Raw genomic sequence first — 14721 nt, forward strand, 5'->3', positions numbered from 1 at the left:
TGGTTTCAACTCCTCCTTCATCATGATAATTATGTTTTGTATCACATATGTGAGCTTTCAAGTTCTTCTTAATGGTGGTCCGACAAAGACTTTCAAGCCTCACAGAGGAATCCGCCGAGGGAACCCTTTATCGTCGTATATCTTCATTCCTTATCTGGTTGCTAAAGGAATTTGGCATACCAAAGAATTTATCTGACCATTCTGTTTGTCCTATTAAAAGTGAGTCCCAGTTAGATTTTTGGAACACCTAGTGGCTTGTTGGAGACAATCTTTTGCCCAAACATGGTGAAAATCCCTCAGTTAATAGACTTGTTAGAGTAAGTGATTTAGTCGCAAGAGATACGGATGGCTCAGATACTGAGTTGACTCAGAGAGTTTTCACTCCTCAACTTGTCTCTAAATTGTAGGCTATCGACTCAGCTTCTCTCCCTTATTCAGAACAGGTTTTTTTGGAATCCCATATCTAATGGAACCTTCAACCTCAAGTCAACCTATTGGACGCTCAATAAAAAGAGATTTCAGGACCGAGTTCAGTCAATTTGCAAGATGTTGTGGAAAGCTAAGGTTCATGATCGCCTGAAACTCCTCTAAAAACTCTACCAAAATATTCTACCCACAAGATAGAGACTTGCAACTGTGCTTGGAAATCGTTTGAGACCTTGTATGCTTTATAAATGAAGATGAAGGTAACTCCACATATCACCTCTTTTGTGATTATCCAGTATTAGAAGACTTTGGTTTATGAGCAGGTGGAGTATTCCCCTAGAATCTTTCAATCTTACCATTAGTGGAGTATTATCTATGCATGTTGCCTGTTGTCTGAAGTTTGGTGTTATAGAAACATGACTTTCCATGACAAGACAACTATTCTCTTAGAGGAGATCTTTAAGACAGTGGAATGTGGATAGAAAGTTCACTGGCCATAAGAGAGCTTATAATGACAAGGAGACAGTTCCTACTATTAATGTTGATGGCTCAAAGGATTAGATTCCCACACCTTTTTGTTTCAAAGCTTGGGTTATTGGGGTAGTCAAGAATTTGTAGCTGCGTTGGGGGTGGTTATCAAAGACCAAAATGAAGTTTTGGCCATCAAAAGGTTTCTATCCATGAGGCCCTTGAAGGTGAGTTATATGTTGTGTTATCACTGGTTTGAAGATTTTGAGGGAGTTGCAATGTACTCCAGGAGTTATTTTCTCAGATTGTCAAGGGCTGATCCAATCAATAGAGAATAGAGTTGTTCCAAGTTGTTCTTTTGCTTCTTTCTCTAAGCTTCTTAGGTGGCGTTTAGTTAGAGGTAATGAAATGGAATAGAAAAGAAACAATCTTCATTCTATTCTTTTGTTTGATTGCATATTAAAGTGTTAGAATGTCATTCCAATAGAATAGTCTTTCCATGTGATCATCATATCTTATCTTTAATGAAGTTTTAAAGCAAAGGAAAAAAAATGAGTAGGGTAACAATATGAGAATCACACAGTACTCCCTAGTCCCTATTAAGAAACTAGCATAGTTTACTAGTTTGGGTCTATTATGTTACCAAGAAATGCATCTAAACCAACTAAGCAATGGCATTATCTTCTTAAGGCTTCTTAAAAGATCACAAAGGATATTCTACCATAACATGTCATAAATAATGCAAACTTCTTATTTACACAAATATAGTAGGAAATTTTACATATACAATTTGAACCTAACTTTTTTTTTTTCCTTTTTACAATAATGACTTGCCAAAAAGCCGATGACCCCTCCACATATTATTGACATGTTAATCGAGGAGGCTATCAAGAAATATAAATATAAAAATATTTTCCCAATCCTATTTTCGGGCTTTTGGGTCTGTTTTTTTACCGGTCTGGGTAAGGTATTATTCGCCGGTCCTAGCTGCCGCTCCCAACTGTGGTGAGAAAACGATTTTTCCGGACAAGGTTTCTTGTAAAACTGTCCTGTGAAAGGTTGGAGCAGAAATTTTCGGAAATGGTAGGAGGTGAATAGAAAGAACAAACTCCTCAGCTCAAATCAAAACCAGCATCAGCACTTATTGCGTACATCAGTTTACTTTCTAGTTGCTCTTTGCTGTATATGAACAACAGGTTTAGACAATGTTGAGACAAAAAACAAAAGAAAAAGAAAGAAAAACTAGACAATGATTTTCAATCAAAACAAGAAAAATAAGAATACAGAGGAATAGCAAAGTTTTTTATGCTTAATGAAGACAAATTACTCAATGTATGCAGTAGATGCATGATTATGAAGTCACTATCTGTTAAATGAGAGATTTGAGTCTCCGAGCAAACTCCATCAACTATCAAGTTACTAATATCATATCAGTTAATTTTTCTTCTGCACCGCTGGGTGCTATGGCGGGATCCTTATGATAAAAAAAAAGGTCTTAATAGTTCTGACGAAGCAAAGGATAGACACAAACCTTCTATAAGGTGGAAGCTTTAGAAGATTCATACAAGTAGCTGATGTTGGTAATCGGTCAAGAGCTTCTTCAGTAGCACTCCCAGCCGCCCTGCAGTAACATGGTATTAAGCTTTTACCATAGACAAATGTAGAAGAGATCGACCAAGTAGGTTGCATTTTCTGTTTGCCCAAAGAAAAAAATTTATTAACTCTAATAGGATGGACATATTAAAGTTACCTCTGTATGCAAAACAGCGGCTCAAGAAATTTGAATCCAAGCAGTGGTCCTCGAGAGCACCCAGTCACAAACCTGGACAATTTTTAGTCTTAATTAAAATCCTTAACATTATATATACAGCTAAATGTAAACTATTTGAGGTGGCTAACAGTTACTACGAATACAGTAAGAATAATATGTTCATTCCATAACTTTTTTTTTTTTTTTTGCTGGGATGTTCATTCTATAACTTACTTAAGAAACTTCTTCTGATTTTCCATTGAGAAGCCTTTCAGGACTTCCCAGAACATCTCAATGACATAATGCTCCTGTGAATAGGAAAGAGAGAAACACCTCAATTTCATATTAAAATTTTAAGAAACACATACATTTGTGAAGAAAACTAAAACAAACTAGATAAAATGATCTGCATAAGATTTATAAACCATCAAAAGTAAGAAGCACATACACTATGATAGCCACCAGCATAGTTGGTATTCGATCGTAAATCATCAACGTCCAAGCTTGCAAGTGAACCTGATATCAGAAGCTGTAGAACAGAGAGAAGGAAACAACACAAAATACATGTAAGAACAAGAAAAGACTTGAAGGTTTAGAACGATTGCAATGCGGGTGGAATTAAGAAGCCAAAAAGAATTGACCAGAAAAGACATCATTAGAAGGAGAAAAACAAAAGTTAAGCAAGTTGATGGCTATCAAGTTGCAAAACTAAGAAATTGAGCTTTTAAGGCAATTCCATCAGCAAAGCTAATAGTACGGTTCCAGTCAGTTTTCTAAGTCAGCATTTCAAATTAAAAATAAACATTCTAGTGTATTGAGAATCAAAATGGATCAGCAATCGCTACTACAAATATATTCTATCTATTTTACAACATTTAGCTACAATAGCAAAATAATAATAATGTACCATGATACCATCAATGAGTACCAACAAAAAAAATGAACTGATCCTACCTGCAGTTCATGCTCATTAAACATATCAATCCAATCTTTCTGTATAAGCTGCTGAAACCCCCTCATAAAATGAGAACTTTGTTGGCGTATCTGAAAATGATTGCTTTTCTGTGTCATAATAATGCCACTGGAGGAAGAAAAATGCAATAATAGATGCCACATAAAATAATCCAAAGATAGAAGATTATATGACCTGAAAATTCAATCGATGATTAGCAACTAGATGAATAAATGTAATAACATTGTCATTGGTGACACGTGAATCTTTTCCCCGTGGAAGCAGTTCTTCTTCTGTTTGCTCTCCATATTCATTATTTACAATGACAAAGTACAGTTCTAAATCAGATATGTCCCCCTTGTAATGCTGCATGGTAAAAAGAAAATGGTATTATTACAATAAATAAACCACCAAGGTAGTATAAAAAGAACTCACACCCCTAAGTGTCCATTTTACATGAAAGCATTAGAAAAAAAATATACAATTGAACAACACAATAAGCAAGGTTTCTTATATCATTGATCAAACTATAGAAACAAAAAAATTACAACACGTGCAGGTGATAGAACATATGATTTTGGAGTTAGAAAATATAAGATTACCTTTAAGAAAATGAGATGACGATACAATTCTGGGTCCAAGGAAGGCAAATCATTCAAGTAGTTGTACCTAAAGAACAAACAAAAAAATACATCTTTAGAATTTCAAAAAAATAAGATTAGAGACTAGTCTAAATTACATATAATAGTACTAATAGAAGTTCTCAAAACTGCTTAATCTCACAATCGCACTGTGAATTTTGGCCCTGGAAATAAATTTGTTGATTGCCTGAATAATATGATTATGCAGGTATACGCATTACAGTATACAAGATGTTTATTGAATCACAATGAAGGTTTCAAAAACTGAGCCTCCATAATCTTGAAAAAAAAGGAATGTATTGACAGCAGAGATTAGGAATCTCAAATACATACTTTTGTTTTAGTTTGCTTAAGAAGAATGTTGCAAATGGTATATCAACAAGAATCCCTTCGAACATCGCCTACAAAGGGAAAAAACATAAGGACCACCAAGATATGTAAAAGCAGATAACTTCAAGATTTATTATTAATTATGTCATTTGCTTAATAACACTAATTTGAGAAACCAATATCATGAATTTTACTATTCTAATGACTTTTTTTTTTTTTGAAAAATTTACTATTCTAATGGCATGAACACTTCTGCTTTGAAATAGTGATTGCTTATAGCCTTATAGTTTCGAACAGGTTCAGTCACTAATATATTCTAATTTAGTTAAGAAGTTGCCAGCCTTCTTATAGTCTATGAAATTTTTATATGAAGTTGCTTTTTCTAAGACATGTAGATTATGAAGACACCAACAGCAAGCAGATGATCTCCAAGCAACAAAAACCAGAAGCTAAAACAAAATTATCATTCCTCAACATTGTGAGCTACAAGAAATAAAAACGGAGAATTTGGAAACACATACCTTTGCCAGAAGAACTCCAAGAAAATGAAAAAATTGGAGATGTTGTTCATGTATCATTCCAGAACCAGGATTAGGGTAAAGCAGGTGATCAGATGTTTCCTGAATATACCAAACAAAGAAGTTAATTTATTTTTTCCCTGAAGCTAAGCTCCATGCTGCCATGAAACTATGGCAATTGCTATTTATGTTCCCAAGAGGGTTTTGACCCTTAGAATTTGCGGAAGCAAATCACATGTGAATGTCTAACCATTTGAGTTAGCCCTCTTGAGTTCAAACAAAGAAATTAATAAGACATGACTAAGACCTAATATTCTCCCATCCACTGATGTCATGCGAGTCCCTCCCAGTCTCTCTTTCCTCTTAATGCCCTAGTTATTCTAAATTCTATGTAAAAACAAATTGTAGACAATTTTTTACCCAATTGTAAGTCATTCTATTGCTTCTAGAAAGTCACAGTAGCAATGATCTTTAGACCACATAAGGGTTGATGTTTGTTTTCTCATGTGAGTGGAGGGTTCAGCAGCAGCTTAGCTTTTAACTATGTTTCCAATTGCACATAACCTTGAGTCTTAGTTTATATAGGTCACTAATTAGTAAACTTAGCTTCCTTGCAATCTGTAAAACCAACCTTAAATAGCCCATACTGCACATCAAAGGCAGCTCGAGTGATGTTCTCCATAAAATCTTTGAAAATCCCTCCACCATCAATGCCAGCCTCCTCAACTCCAAACTCATTTACAAAGGTTACACGAATCTGCAAGTAAACAGAAGAAACAAATACTAGGTAGTTCAGAAAATCAAAAAACACCGTGTCAGCAGAAAACAATTCTCACTTTTAAAAAATAGTAAAAGGCAAAAAGCAAAGGAGAAAGAGGGCTTAAAGTAAAAGATGTAAATGAATATTAAGAAATTTTACCGGTCCACGAAGGTCATCCTCAGATAAAGCACTCATCTGATTATAAGCATCTTCCAGAATGTGATCCCTCCTTATTCTAAAGCGGTTTCGGGTATAAACAGCATGAGAACTATGCTTCTGCCTAATTGCTGCCAATTGTGACTGCAAAATGCAGTTTCGAACATATTGTTAGGCATAAATTGACTAGTGAAAAGAAAAATTTTAAATGCGGCGCACTAAAACAACATGGGTCAACTGAAATTGTAAATAACCCTATTATCAAAATTAAAATTTCTTTTAAATCAAAATAAACAACTCACAGCGAATATTTTCACTCTGCTGGTAAAAGGAACAAGAAAGGGAGCTTGCTTCAATATGTCATTCGCACGGGTATTTTCTAATACAGCCTAGGCACAAAGAAAAAATATTAGCAATATAACCCCGGGGGCATTTAGGTATGTGAAACCAAAATTACAAATAGAGTCTATTACCTGTGAAATAAAAAACTCATTGACACCATCAGCATGGAAGTCACTAGGAGATGCAAACTCCCTTCTGTTGTTCCAATCTTGCAACTACATCAAAAAAAAAAATGAAGTACGATTCTCAATAGATAAAGAGAAAACTCTAGAAACCAGTATCAAAGCATATTAACAAAAGTGATTACATATTCCAAAGAAATGAAAGGGTGCATTTACCTGAGAAAGAAGATCAGAGGCTACAACACTAACCCTGTGTTGAATGACTTCCACTGGGTTTCCCTTAATAGTATTATTATGGCTGACAGACCTCCCAGAATTTGAAGGACTTGTAGGATTCACCCATAAAAGCTGCCACAAGGCCTACATACACAGTATAACAATATCAACCATTGCATAAAGTCACAAATGTTACTGTTAACCTATAGTAATTGTAATATAGCATGTGAGAGAAAAAAAAAATTGCAACCGTGTGGCTGACTAGTGCCCACACTTAAGCTCTATCATGTTCCAATTTCTATTTGCTGAAATTAAAGTAGAGCTCATTCAATAAATGTTACCTGTCTTAGTATAATAATCAGACTTCTGATATCCTCCAGTGAGAGTGGCTTCTCTTGTTCATAGAACTCCTCGTTATCAACTATCATGAGCATGTGCCTAATAGATAATTTTACACTTAGAGCTTATCCATGATAGATTATTCAATAAAATGGCGCCAATTAGAATATTAGTAGTAATTATATATATTCCAAAAGTGGCATGCCAACCAAAAAAGGTTACAAATTAACTCTGAATAAACAAAAGCAGCATTACTTGTACACGGGACAGAAAACAGCCAATGGTAATAGCCAACCAGGTCCATCTCCCGACAAAAGATATGAGAAATGTTCAGACAAGGACATCCATTTCTGGTTGTCATGACACCGCTTCATAAAATTCCACAGTACTGGAACAAGTTCAGTTCTATAAGCCAACACAGTCATGATTCTTTCCAGAGGTAATGCATTGAAAGTGGCATGGAGAAAAGAACAAGCTGCACCAACAGCAGCAACCTCTCTGTCATCTGGATCATTATGCGAACCCTTGACAGTTGAAATTCCTCCAAACAAAACATTTGTCTGCAGAACATCCGACCCCAAAAAAGTATCTTTGTTATTCCAGTGTAATGCAGAAAATGCTTTTTCATAAAATTAGACATGTGAGAGAATCATAAAGAGTCAAAATGACATACGAATTGTAGAAGAAAGGATGGATCAATAGCATTACAAATTTGTTTCTCCAAACCCCTATTCAAAGCCATTTCCACAGGCTCATCACCCGCCACAACTTCATCATCAATCTGCATATCTGAACTCAAACAGGTAAAGTTCAATTGCATACTTTAAAACCGAAATAATAACTTAAGGATGAAACGTAGATATAAGGGAAAAAAAACCACTTATACATCGTAATAGATCAAGGGGTGAGATATATAATGAATGCATATATAAGAATATGTATTATGAGTAAGGCTTACTGTCTTGAGTTTCTCTATTTGAAGATTTCATTGAAGGAAGAGCCTCCAACAAGAACGTTGTAACAGCAGCAAGGTCTACAGCCTGAACATATTAAAAAAAGACAAATTTACAAAATAATAATAATAGCTGCCTTAAAAACTAAAAAGATAGGAAGCTATCCGCACACAACTTAGAAAGGAAGAATTTTAAAGAATTGAATACAGATTTACACATACAAATAATTTCTAAAAGTAGACTTACTAAGACTGACATATAATTACTTGAGAGAGAAATTGATGCAAAAAAAATTAATGAATCACATGAAAATAAACAATCAAATTCTAGTGATAAAACTGCAACATCCAGAAGTTATCCTCTTTCTAGGCGGCAACGATTATTATATTGAAAAGAAAATATCTAGATCGCAAACTGAACATGTATAACGTCTTCCAACATCTATAATACGAAATTCTGATTTAATATTTGGAACTATAACAGAATTGACATCTCTATCAACTCCCTCACCATTTCAAAACAGCAATCAGGCTGAGATAATGCAACTCCTGCAGTTTCTAATATATTTCCAAGGAGGCAGGCATAACCAGGAAACTCTTTTGATAAATCACTAGGAAGCACATTAGCATGATTTTGCACGTAGATTGCCATCTGATGAAGGTAAAATTGGCACAGACCTCTTGTCGCAAGAGCCTATATGGAATATTGCATAGGAAAGATTAATTATTAGTTATTTTAGAAGAGACAAAATGTGTAACAGTGTAGCACTTCACATCACCAATCATCACAAATCTTGTGTTAATTAAACATCAAAATACTTTTTATGTTCTCATATGTACCTCTTTTAAACCAGAGAAAAGCTTCCAGAGGAAAGGAACAGTAAGAATTTGGGATGAGAAACTCCATCTTGCATCAATATTTGGGCAAATACAGGGATTTTGGCCAGTATGAGAGCTTAAGAGAACAAGCACTTGTTCCAATGAAGACACTTTGCTAAGGCAAATATGAACGTCCAAGTTCTCCTGCAACCCAGCCAAAGAATATTAAGATAGAGAATCTTAATACTTTTAACACCCTTGCACATATAATAGAAATGTAGAGTACTCTGTGAAAAGTTTTTATTTCATACACTACACTATATTCCCATCATCAGGCAGCGGTGTGAAAATGTTCAAACTCAAAAAGTGGTAACAAACACGTAGATAGGATGCAATAAACAAAGGATCATACAGTAAAATAAACACAAGCTTTAAACAGGATGTTACATTCTTATCTTGCAAAGAATGATAAAATAATATGCATACCTTTCCTGTTAGAATGATCTCTCTAAACATGCCAAATGCCTTTTTTAGCAATAGAAAACCAACTGTCTTGCAAGTCCATGGAAGTTTGGGATCGATCAAAAGGTGCACTGTTTCTAACAACAGGGTTGTGCATGTGCTTGACTCTTCAGGTGCGGCAAAAATTTGACTCTTTAAATGATGTCTGCCCACCAATACACCAAATAAGCAACAAAACAAATGTAATATCAGTTTAATGTCTGGCAAAAGTCCGTACTCTTACATATGATCAGTGTTCAACATATCGCAACATCAACCATAAGAGACTCGGGATCAATGTAGATATCAACGTTACTATCTTCAAAATTTAATATGCATAAGGAATTGAAAAGCACAAATCTAGAAAAACCAAAATCATTTCCGTGCTTATTTCATAAGATACCAAAGAACATGAGGTAATTGAATTAAAAGCAATAACTAGTAAACAAGATATATATAATACCACATATTTAAACCCTAAAATATAAATGTCAAAAAATGCATCAAACCTGTTTTGATGTATAGCCTTAATACATAAGTATGCAAGTTGCTTCACTCTGTAATCCACCAAAGCATGCTTGGATGAGTACTCCGTCCCAGCAAATAAGCTCACAATATCCCCTATTTCGTGAACATGTACGTCATTAAAGAAGGCATTAAAAAACATGGAGCCAACAGAATGGAAGGAGAAAAAGTGGAAAAAACAAATAACAAATAAGGCATTATAAATAGCATATCAGTAAAAAATAACAAAAAAGGGAGAGGAGTGTGACATTATTATAGTAGATGTATATCTAGTATATGTATTTATACCATTTAGTTAAATATATAATTCAAAACACGTGGATGCTGAAGAAACAAAATGTAGAAATGTAAAAATACCACTATCTTGGACCAATTTCTGAAGTATTCGGCATGTCTCCATAAGGGTTTCAATATCTCCAGCTTTTCGAGCATCAAAAAAGTAAAATAACTGGCGTAAAAATTCTGAATCCAAACCAAAACAATTCCTATGGGGAAATAAAGGAAAAAGCTAGTTAGTTTCCAGAGCAAAGAACCCTGTTTCAAAAGTTTATAAAGTAGTCAATAGTTACAAACACAATATAACCCAGCAAGGCTACCTGTCCACATTTTGGCAAAGTTTCCCAAATTTTCCATAGAACTGTTCTCGAACCTTAGATCGTTCAGCAGCCACTACCTTTCTTCCCCTGAAGCATTTCTGTAGCTAGTAATCAGTAACACTTACGCAAATACACACACCACAACACAAACATTGACACTTAACTAGAAGAAACAATTCAACTGTCAGGTGTGTTAAATTAAGTAGAAAAAGTCATATGATTATGTCACACAAAATGAATGCTCAAAACTTACATGTTTCATAACTTCTAACAATCAATATTTCAATACATGGATGATTGAATATGCCTGCCTGTCACATCGATGAGTGTAAATTGTGTAGGTATCTAAATCATCACTCAAAATAACAAAGGTATAAAATTGAGTTTTTGGATTCCATTAGTACTCATTATTATCAATGACACTAGGCCGGAACCTAAACCGGTAAATGAATCATATGACATTGCCAAAAGAATTCCGAGCTCATGCCGTTGCAAAAGAACGTAAATATATTTGATCAATTTAGTTAATCAAAAAATCAACCACAATGCCAGTATTACAATTGCCATATACATAATAGATATATATATCTACAAAACACACAGCTTAGAGCAAAACAATTTACCCACTGATCATTCTCCATTTCCCACAAAAAATTGACGAAATGCCACAAGAATGACAATTACGCCTAAACTTACAATAAACAATCAAAACAAAAGAATAAACAACACACCTGAATTTTAGTAGCAGCAAAGTTCTGTTGCCGAACCCAATATCGCTTGTTCCGCTCTAACCTAGCCTGCTCAAGAAGCTTCTGCCTATCTCTTTCCTTCGTGCTCCGGCCTCCCAAATCAACTCGCTTCCGAGTCGACGGATCGCCTGAAAAGAACATCCTTCCTAGCGGACTCAACCAAATACGAACCCTTATAAAAACAAAATACAATCAACAAAACGAGTTTTAGGAATCTCAAGTTAACTTTCAAAAGATTCCGATGAAGCAAAAGTAAGCCCTACTCCAAGAATTGACGAAGAGATCACTCAACTATTAATAAATAAATATATATATTCTGTTTGGATGGCAAGAAAATCAATCAAAAGGAAAAAAAAAAAAAAGAGAGAGGTTTGGAAAATTTGGGTTGGGTTTACTGTGAAATTGTAAGAAGAGTCGATGGAAGAAGTGGACATAGAAAAAGGAAAGAGGCCGAAGTAGTTTCCTTTAAAAAAACATTAAGACGTTTCTCTCCATCTCCAATTTAGGTAAAATGAAATAAATACGTTTCGATAAATGAACCCTCGATCGATACGTTTCGTTTTAGTTTTAATTTCTTTAACTCAAACTTTTTATCATTTCCTGTAACACACGACACGCCTTCACTTAAATTTTTGCTTTCATTAATTAAGGGTTATTTTTTCTCATGAAACTAGATTTTTTTACAAGGTTCAACAGCTTTTATTTTAACAAATTTCCAAATATTAACAAAAAAAAATTATTGCCCATGTTAAGTAATTTTTTCTCCTATATTGATTTCTTCATTCCAAATTGTGTTGTAAAATTTTGGTAACTAAGAAAAAAAGGCATTGGCTCAAGTTCAAGGCATTGGCTTCACCTCTCACTTTTCAAGTAAGTCTCTCTCTCTTTACCTTTTTGAGTTGATTCAAATAACTACTAAAATTCAATTAGTTTATGTATTTAATAACTCCAATTAAGCTAAAGGCTTAGACATGGATATAACTATTAAGGTGATAAACCAAAAATATATCCTTACATGTTAATATTACTCTTAATATTATTACTGATGGTAGGCTTACAATACAAAATACAAGAAAATTGTTTCTCCAAGAAGAAAATTTACAAGAGTTAACATAATGGCATTGCATATCCTATCCTATCTTATCCTACAATAAAACATAACCCAGAAACCCAATAGTGAAGAACAAAAGTGTTGTCATAAATTCAAGCAATGCAATGCAGATCAAGAATCAAAACCAGAGTATATACCACTATCTCTCAACAATCTTTTCTCTTCTTCAACATAGTTCTTTCCCCTACTTGCCTGACCAAGTTCTCTTTTCCTCTTTTCCTTCTGAGAGAAAGAAACATTCTTCTTCTCTCTCTCTTTTTCTCTCAAACTCTCCTTCTCCTGCCTAGTCAGTGCACCAAGAAGCTGTTCTCCCTGCATTAAGGCAGCTCTGGTTTTCTGCCTTTCTTGAAAAGACTCCTCGCTCTCCTTGGCATCACGTTTCTCTTTACCACTAGACCAAGACCAGTCTTGCTCTTCTGGCTCTTTTGGGGGTGGAACACTCAACACCGATGGTCCACCTTTATACCCATATCTCTTCAATGCGTCAAAGTCAACCGTAGTAGTAGTCTTCTTCCCAGATTTCACTGTTAAAAAAACCAAAGCTAGTTGACACAAGACTACACTTCATTTTTAATACATGAATATCAGTTGGGAATGAAGAATTATATTGTATACTCTTTGTAAAAACAAAGCTAGTTGAAACAAGACTACAATTCAATTTTATAAAATGTATATATATATATAAATACTACACTTCAATTCAATTTTTAATACATATATCAGTTGGAAGTGAAGGATTATATTGTATACTCTTTGTTCCCAGATTTCACTGTTACAAAAACAAAAGCTAGTTGAAACAAGACCACACTTCATTTTTTAACACATGAATATCAGTTGGGAATGAAGGATTGTATTGTATACACTTTGTTCCCAGATTTCACTGTTACATATAACCAAAGCTAGTTGAAACAAGACTACACTTCATTTTTTAATGCATAAATATCAGTTGGGAATGATGGGTTATATTGTATACTCTCTGTTCCCAGATTTCACTGTTACAAAAACCAAAGCACTATACTTGAATTTTTAATACATAAATATCAGTTAGGAACGAATTATTAGATTGCATACAATATGCTCTTTGTTACCAGATTTCACTGTTACAAAAAGATTGCATGGTTCAACAGCATATAAAATATAAAAACACATCAATTTTCGGATAAGGATTACACTGAGTACTGAGTACCCCCTCTATGGTTTTTGGCCTAACAAGACTGAATTTTTATACATAATAAAATTTTATCGAAATAGCTCGGGAAAGGTTTAAACTGAGTACCCTTTGGCTTAATCTCGGTAGACTTAGAAGACCCATGATCAGTTTCAGACTCTGATAATGATTCATCAGAGGAAGAATCACCTTCGCTGTCACTCCACGGCATTGCCCTTTTCATTGGTATGTATCTGAAGAATATTATAGAAATCAAAGACACCATAAATTAAAAGTAAAACAAAAACCATTCCTGCGAATTCTTCAGTGAGTAGTCGAATTGAATTAAAATGTTTAAATTTGAGGAGTCCAAACCCTAAGAATGGATATCTCAAATTGGGATAAAAATTGACAAAATAAAAAAATTAGAGAGGCGTAATCAGAGGGAAAAGCATACCGTTGAGCTAGAATTAGGCAATGGAGAAAGTTTTTGGGATCAGTCACCGGCGGCGGCTAAGAACAGTGGCTTCGCGGACTCAGATGTTGTAGCAGTACACACACCAAGCCAACGTAGAAAATGTATAATGATTAATATAATGAGAGAAACAATAAACACCAAGCCAAAATCCAATTAGCATTAATTTAATACCCCTTATTTATTCGCTATTTTCCAATTAAAACATTATAGAGGGGTGCTAAGGAGACTCTCTTTTGTACTCTCTTTTACACTCTCTCTATAAATTAGTGACAAATGTCATCCTTTGAGATTAGGGGAGTTATATTTACACCCCACAAAATTATAAATACACCCCATTATTAAAAAAAATATAAACTTGAATAATTTTTAAAAATTACTCTTAATATATTTTTAAAATTTTTTCCTCACATTATTTTATGTTAATTTCAATACTTACTTTGATTTCATTTTTATAATTTTTTCTAACTCATGTATATATTTTTTTTATTTTTTTCTAAGAAAATGTCATATAATTTTTTATTTTAATTTTTTTGTCATAATTTTTAAAATATAATTTAATTTTGTTTGATAGGTATATTTTTTAAGAATATAAATTGAAAGAAAAAAGTTAAAAATGCTTAGTATAATTAAAGATATAAATTTTATATAAAATAAAAATTATGAAAATGGGGTGTACTTAACAATTTTTGGGGTGTAAATAAAATTTCCCTTGAGATTAGTGTATTTATACTTAATAATTAGACATAATATTATTGCATTATTACATCTATGCCATTATAATAAAATTAACCCACTAATTTTTTACTTAGAGCAACTCCAATGC

General features: G+C 33.8%; 2 protein-coding genes across 2 annotated transcripts; both read right to left on the minus strand.

The window, feature by feature from the left end:
* Nucleotides 1-1622: 1622 nt before the first annotated feature.
* Nucleotides 1623-11661, minus strand: LOC115723400 (E3 ubiquitin-protein ligase UPL6). Its single transcript, XM_030652875.2, has 26 exons — nucleotides 11145-11661; nucleotides 10414-10511; nucleotides 10175-10302; nucleotides 9802-9913; nucleotides 9278-9458; nucleotides 8813-8995; nucleotides 8484-8666; nucleotides 7979-8060; nucleotides 7694-7809; nucleotides 7276-7580; nucleotides 7023-7119; nucleotides 6682-6825; nucleotides 6475-6558; nucleotides 6304-6390; nucleotides 6005-6145; nucleotides 5717-5842; nucleotides 5089-5187; nucleotides 4571-4638; nucleotides 4199-4265; nucleotides 3792-3962; nucleotides 3599-3688; nucleotides 3093-3173; nucleotides 2879-2952; nucleotides 2645-2716; nucleotides 2426-2515; nucleotides 1623-2073 (listed from the first exon to the last, which is right to left on the minus strand). Exons 1-26 carry the CDS (start codon nucleotides 11301-11303, stop codon nucleotides 2007-2009), a joined length of 3105 nt encoding a protein of 1034 aa, XP_030508735.2. The 5' UTR covers nucleotides 11304-11661; the 3' UTR covers nucleotides 1623-2006.
* A 512-nt stretch (nucleotides 11662-12173) lies between these two features.
* On the minus strand, nucleotides 12174-14077 carry LOC115723431 (uncharacterized). The gene is made up of 3 exons (XM_030652919.2): nucleotides 13878-14077; nucleotides 13550-13674; nucleotides 12174-12797 (listed from the first exon to the last, which is right to left on the minus strand). The coding sequence occupies exons 2-3, from the start codon at nucleotides 13662-13664 to the stop codon at nucleotides 12385-12387; spliced, it is 528 nt and encodes a 175-aa protein (XP_030508779.1). The 5' UTR covers nucleotides 13665-13674; nucleotides 13878-14077; the 3' UTR covers nucleotides 12174-12384.
* Nucleotides 14078-14721: the final 644 nt, after the last annotated feature.

This window comes from Cannabis sativa, chromosome 9, assembly GCF_029168945.1.
Source record: "Cannabis sativa cultivar Pink pepper isolate KNU-18-1 chromosome 9, ASM2916894v1, whole genome shotgun sequence".
In the NCBI taxonomy this organism is placed as follows: domain Eukaryota; kingdom Viridiplantae; phylum Streptophyta; class Magnoliopsida; order Rosales; family Cannabaceae; genus Cannabis; species Cannabis sativa.